This window comes from Momordica charantia (assembly GCF_013281855.1).
Source record: "Momordica charantia cultivar OHB3-1 chromosome 7 unlocalized genomic scaffold, Mcharantia_2.0 BLBB01000007.1, whole genome shotgun sequence".
NCBI classification, from domain to species: domain Eukaryota; kingdom Viridiplantae; phylum Streptophyta; class Magnoliopsida; order Cucurbitales; family Cucurbitaceae; genus Momordica; species Momordica charantia.
In genome coordinates this window covers 19,565,174-19,572,003 of record NW_028275165.1, presented here as the reverse complement: position 1 = coordinate 19,572,003, position 6,830 = coordinate 19,565,174, and the positions used below count along the sequence as shown (strand labels likewise).

Here is a 6,830-nt window from a genome sequence, read left to right as displayed (position 1 = left end):
AGAATATTAGGACCCTATAAGCTTTAAGGGATATTATTTAGAAGATTTATATATCCATTATAATATATTATTCGACCAAAAAAAACAGCAAAACATAGTTCTAGTAGGACTCAGATTATTTTTGTAGGAGGATGGATGCCTTTGCATTATTTTGTCGAGTTTGAGTCGTTTTTCACATTATATAATTTTGTTGCTAGATTCAAATATTTTAGAGGCCAAGTTTAAGGAATATATGGCTTCATTTGAAATGTGTTTAGGTTTAGAAATTTATTAATTTGATAAGTTATTCAAGAATCAAAATTAAGATTCAACGATAATTAAATTTGTGTCAACATGAACATATTTCAACTTATTAAGACATCTATTTCATATCAAGAATTTGTGAGTTCGAGTCTCTATTCACATGTTGTACTAAAAAAAAATATATTCAATGGTCAACGTGAGTTTAACTGACATTTATCGCTGAGTAAAATATCGTGAGCTCAAATCTTTCTTTATTTTCACATGTTGTATTAAAAAAAAAGGTCAAGATGGAACTAAATGAAATTAAAATTTTAAGAAGTTTTCTCCAAATTTTAAGCAAACCCATAAATCCCTTCTCTAATTAGGTTATTCATTATTATCTTTTTTTTAGAGTACCCACTTGGCAGATTAAATTAATCGCAAATATTTAACCCTAATTTTACTATAAAAGAATCTAGAATTCAAGAAAATTCGATTTTAATTATTCGAGATTCATCAAATTTAAATAGAAGTTAATAAATGAACAGAAAATTTCGACTTACCTCCCGCGGTTCCTTTCTGTAAAATTGCGTGACCTGAAGGAAGAAAAATGGGGAAACCGCCGGTTTCGCCGGAGAATCAGCCACCTTTTCACCGGAGCGACGCCGACGACGACGATGAGAACGTGAGGCAGCTCAACGAATGCTCATCCTTATACTTATCCTTGCAGGTTCTTCATCGCCGTCGTGATCGTCGTCTTCTTCTTTACGTTCTGCAAAAACCCTAAGCCCTGAAATGCATATATTAATGGTTAGCGTTTTGATCTCCATGATTTTGCAGGAATGTCTGATCAAAACTGATAGGAACTGGAAAGCTTGCCAGGCTGGTATGCCGCTCATCTCTAAATCACCATCGTTTCAGTGATTTATGGTTTCATCTTGTTCAATCCTTTGTTTACATTCATCTTTGAATCATGTAAAAAGTTTTGAAACAGAATTTATTATGCCATCTGCCAACATCTTTTCTGTCTCTTACCATATTGGAACTTCTGTTTCTCTGTATCTATTGAGAATTCTATTACATTTCCACATAAAAGGCCAGTTAACTGGTTCGTTTTGGCAGAAGTTCAAGCTTTGAAGTCCTGCAATGAGAGGAGGAGAAAGAGTAGCCAAGGCAAGTGAAATTCTAGAAAGGAGTAGTGTACTAGTTTATGATATCTAAGGTTTTGGCTTTATTTGATTCACAGTTTTGTTGTCTTAACGTATACTGTCTCAGAGATCTGAGAATTTGACTCATCAAACAACATTTGAAGTGAGAAAATGGATAGAAATTATAAATGATTTTCAGGGTCTCTTTGACCAATATTTGATGATAATCAGCAATAAGTTAATTTCACAACAACCAAACCACTGACATGACACTTCAATAGCCATAGATCTACCTTAAGCAACAGGAAAAAGAAGGGTATTTTCTCTGTATACAAACATCTACGATGCCAGCCAGAATTGAAGAGACAAGGTAACAAGAGTGGGGTCTGAAACTTGTTTATAATTAAGCTTTGAAGTTAACCCACCTCATTAAATTCCTCCTTCTTCTTGTCCTTTTAATGGAACAGCAGATTTTCACTTTCAATCTCCATCACCACACACTACAAACATGGATTTGCATTTGCAAGCCTTCCAGACACAGAACATCCATCCATTTTTCAATGTCTTATACCGACCCCTTCTCTCTTTGTCTATCTCTATCAACTTGGTTGGTCCATGCTAAGCTGGAAGTTGAGTATTTGTTTCTCCTGTAGGCATAAACAAATTTAAGGTCAGGAGCTAAGAGGTGGTTCTTCTAAGCAAGATTAAGTTTAATGAATCTGTTGGTCAGTATTACCTTTCAGGATCTACTGCAAGTCTCTTCTGCTAGGGTTGGATGTTACAGCAACACTAGAGTCTGAATAAACAGGCTTTTCTCCATGAAAGAACAAGAACTTTGAAGAATTACTTTAGCAGTAAAATGAGATAGAGCTGAAGAGCCCTGCCATTATCAAGGTCTTTCACTATTCAGAGCTGGAACCACGATTGCGGGGCTTCGATTTGTTGAAACGACATGCTGAGAGTTTAGTGGATCTGAAAAACCGTCTTAAAGAAAAGGTGCTCTCCAATTGAGTGCTCGAGGAATTCTTGACAATTCCTCCTCCTGATCCTACAGGCCTGGTGCTGATCTGGCTTGATCCAGCTATGGCGATGGTGCCTGACTAAGCAATTACTCAAACAAAGGGTGGAAAAATGTTCACAGGATATTTGAATTGATAGAGATGAGAAAACTAAGCATTGAGTCTCTAATTTACAAATCTAAATATAGGCTTATGGTTGATAACAGAGACGAGCAAATTTTGTCATTAATTTTTTTTCCGTCCATAGTCCTGCACTTCGCGGTGGAAAATTATACCTTCATCATATTCAAGAGCAAGAAAAATGTAGCCAAAATAATTCTTAATACTTTATAGTTCATACATTAGACAGGCCTTTGATATGAACAATAATCATCGTTATGTCATCGGTTCGATTTTCATGTTCCATCCACAGTTTGTATGACTCGGCAGCGATAGCAGTACATGCATCTTGAGGATCTGCATAACTTGATGCCTATATGGAGAAAACACATTAGAAATTTTTGTTAAGATAAGATCCCAAAGTATCACAATTTGAAGATAAAGATAGGCTGTCATTTGCAAGAGACTAGTAGTAACTCTAACAAGTGATTCATAGCTACAGAACTTTGACAGGGAAATCAAGATATCACGACCAAAACTAGAAAAGAACTCATCAAACAAAGATATGAATCAAATGATGATGATGTTAGCTAAATCATGCTAGAAATTGATCACAATACATACCATATCAACAACAGTTTGACTGGAAAGGAACTCGAAAACTCCATCGCTAGCGACGACAAAGAAAAGATGATTGGGGTTAAGCTGAAGAACTAAGACCTCGGGAACAGCGTTTACACCGATCTTCTCTGCAGTACTATCACCTATGCTCCTGGTAAATGCAGTCCCGGGATACAACCCATTTTGAACCCAGAGTCGAGGCGGGTCGCCACCCTGACTTTCTTCATCACCCCAGCACTGAATATCAGGATCCAAAAGTCCTTCCACTTGATCAACACTCAGAACTCTAGCCCCACAAAGCTTCACTCTCTCATACTCATCCTTTCTAAATGGAGTTTGATCAGTTGACAAGTCCTTGCCAAGGACACAATTCCCTTCTTTAACTGCAATTACAGCCCTTGAATCACCCACATTGGCCACATAGAGGGTATCCCCAACAACAAGGACTGTAATTGCTGTTGTTCCACTCATGGAATCATCAATCTCACTTGTATGCAACTCCTCATTTGTGGATAAAAATGCTGAATTGTAAGCTTGTACAGGATCATCTAACAATGTGGGATCATTGCACAGCTTTTCTATTAGCCTATCCTTAACAAAATTTGAACACTGCATCCCAAACTGGCCATGCCCATCAAAAACACCAAAGAAATGGGCATTTGGGTTACCTTGTATATTTCTTCTAATGCAGAAACTGTCTTGGTTTTCTTTATCAGGAGATTCTGGGTAGAAACCACGCTGAGCCAGTACCAAGTATTCCAAATGATAGTTGTGGGAAGAAACAGGAACAAACTCCAATGATCTCTCTATCAGAGTGTTTTTATCTTGCAGACAGTAAGGAATTCCTTCCCTGAAGTCTTGGGATTCTCCGACCAACGATTTTGGGTAGCGACAGCAACACTTTGTATGGATACAACCCATGTTTTCCAAGTGGAAGAAACAGAAAGAAAACTAAAAAACTAAAGAGTTCGAACTTACCCACAAGGTGTTCGATGAAAGTCCTCAAAGAACAAGCAACATAAATTCAAATTGAACCATGAAAAACTCTACTCCTTGAGCAAAACCCGGATGCTTCTGACATTATCTAACCAAACACCATTGTTTTTCCGGGAGGAAAGCCCATATTTTCAGAAGAAAAAGTTGAGACGCAAAGAACAGAGCCTGAAACAGAATGAACAGCAAAACCTATGAAGTAAGCAGCCTGAAAAGGATTGTACCCTTTTTTTCTTTTCCTTCAAAGTAAAATTCTCCCCGACGCAAAAGAGGGAGGGAAAATCAAGAACTAAATCTAACAAAAAAAAAAAAAGATAAACAGTAAGTTTTTTATCACATACAAAACAACAGAGTGAAAGGTGGAAAGATGAAATGGATTTCGGAAAGAGTTTTTTGCTTTTGAACAAAGATCACGGCTCGAGGCGAGAGCAAAAGCGAAGTAATCGAGAAAAAAAAATTAACCCTAAGAACAAAATTTGTAGTACAAACAGTTGATTGAATGTGGGGTTTTGATGCTAACGAAAATCCACTCTACGCTTTCAGAATCAGAGAGAGAAAGAGCATAGGAAAGGTACGAGATTGGACAGCGAAGTGACGCCCAAAACAGTAAGAAAAAAATTTAGTCCGCAAAAATGAAAATCTTCAAAGTTTGAAACGCAGCAATTTTTCTTTTTCTGGTAATGGAAAAATAAACTGGGCTTTGAAAAATATTTTTTTGAAAAGGTTAATTGTAAAATGGCTTCCTCTGAAGTTGAACTCTGGTCCTGGTATGCGAACACTTCTATTTGTTTCTTAATTATCACTAACAATCAAATGCTTCTTTATTCATTTAAATATTCTTTTACGAATTTGTTATTTTTATAACCTTTCTAGAAATATCTATCGGCATCGACATTTTATCGATATTTCTATAATATATATATATTTTTAAGTACAACATGTGGTGGTGAGGATTAGAACTCACGACCTTTAGATCGAAGATAGATGTCTTAAGCAGTTGAATTATGCTCAAGTTCACTGGGTATCTTTAATATATACGTGAAATGTTCAATTTGATGACTAAGATTGCCAACGTAACATAGGAGGATTATAATAAGGTCAAAGTTAGAATCTCCACCTCATATGTTTTGAACTAGACAAAAAATTGGGGATTAAAATTACACATTTTGTCCCGGTCACAAAATGTGATCATTTGGACCTGACATGAATATAATCAAAAGGTTATATTGCATTTTTTTAGTCAACACGGAAGGTGGGGATTTGAATTCAGAACCTTTTGGTTAAAGATAGATACCTTAACTATTGAGTTGTGCTCGGTTTTGAATCAAATTGTATTTCTAGGATGGACTAAAAGTTTGGTAGATAATATGTAAAAATTTATTGTACTAATTATTACATGATGAGATTTTGCATGTCACATTTAATGTTGATAAATCTAACATTATCCTAATTGGAATAAAAGTGGATAATTTAAACCAAATGTTAATCATGGAGGAGAAATAGGAAGAGAGTAATATCCATGTGGGGTTAGATTGAGGCTTTTTTTTTTTCTAAGCCACAAACATTTAGACATATCTATTTGAAAATGCATAATAAAATCCCACAAAGATTCTGATCAATGTTTGCCTTTTTAGATCTCTTTTTATCTGAATCTTAATCTTTATTTGCCCTTTTTGAATTAAAGGTTGATGATTAAAGGGCTCTTAAATCTTATTTTTCTACCTCAATCATTGTGTGCCTCAGTTCACATGATCCACTGCAACTATTTTCATCAATTCTCATGGTATATTTCCAACCAATTTGATATGAATATCCAAACTAATGTAAATTGCATTTGTTCAAGGTACATTTCGTCCGAGAAACTTAATGAATCTAAAAATTCAGATTCATTATCACTTTTCATGCATCATGTATTATTTATATTCATGCATTTTCATTTAATAAGGTTCATGTATGGATTTGAAGGGGTACGATGTTGGCTGAATCGAGACTAGTTTGGCCAAGAATCGTGTCATTTTTAATGTCATTTCAATTACTATAAAAAAGGATGCAAGTTTTGTTTTTGAAACACAACATTTTGATGAATGAAATCTCGTATTGATTGTAGTCTCTTTCATGCTTTATGCTTTCTTTGTATCATAATGCATGTTTTAGAACTTTTAACATAGTTTGATCAATTAGGTTGTGGAGAGTTCGAAATCTTAAAGATAGGAACAAATTCTTATTTTTTCTCGATCGTTTATCATCTTTTCAAGTAGAATCTATTTAACTTTTTCGAGGTTTGTTTATCATCTAGTTATTGGGTTATTCTTATTGTAGAGGTTTCCTTAGCCAATGGAATTCCTAGCATAATTGAGGTAGAAACCTAAAATATAAAATTAGACTTAAAAGCCTAAAATATAATATGCATGTGACTCCAAACAAAAATCAAAGAAGAATTCAACAATTTTCTCTGGGATTAGACTTTTTATATCATCAACTCGAACATAGCTCAATAGTTAAAGCTTATAGATCGAATGTCCAAATCTCTACTCTTTCCTATATATTGTTTTTTTTTTTTTATAAAACGCTTCTATATTAATTATAGAACTACAATAGTAAAGTTTGGGGATTATATATTGGTTAGTTAACGTTTGAAACTTAAAAGGAAAAGTTGGGCCAGGCCCATCCCCCTCTGCAAGTTTGGAAGCCCAACACTGTCTTTTGGTAGACCTTTTAGGCCCATTAT

General features: G+C 35.0%; 2 protein-coding genes across 2 annotated transcripts; one reads left to right on the top strand and one right to left on the bottom strand.

The window, feature by feature from the left end:
• Positions 1–735: 735 nt before the first annotated feature.
• On the top strand, positions 736–1,597 carry LOC111009761 (Cox19-like CHCH family protein). The gene is made up of 3 exons (XM_022282966.2): positions 736–952; positions 1,063–1,108; positions 1,345–1,597. Exons 1-3 carry the CDS (start codon positions 833–835, stop codon positions 1,401–1,403), a joined length of 225 nt encoding a protein of 74 aa, XP_022138658.1. The 5' UTR covers positions 736–832; the 3' UTR covers positions 1,404–1,597.
• Positions 1,598–1,727: 130 nt separating this feature from the next.
• Positions 1,728–4,766, bottom strand: LOC111009760 (putative protein phosphatase 2C 35). The gene is made up of 4 exons (XM_022282963.2): positions 3,113–4,766; positions 2,730–2,861; positions 2,107–2,470; positions 1,728–2,017 (listed from the first exon to the last, which is right to left on the bottom strand). The coding sequence occupies exons 1-3, from the start codon at positions 4,028–4,030 to the stop codon at positions 2,273–2,275; spliced, it is 1,248 nt and encodes a 415-aa protein (XP_022138655.1). The 5' UTR covers positions 4,031–4,766; the 3' UTR covers positions 1,728–2,017; positions 2,107–2,272.
• Positions 4,767–6,830: the final 2,064 nt, after the last annotated feature.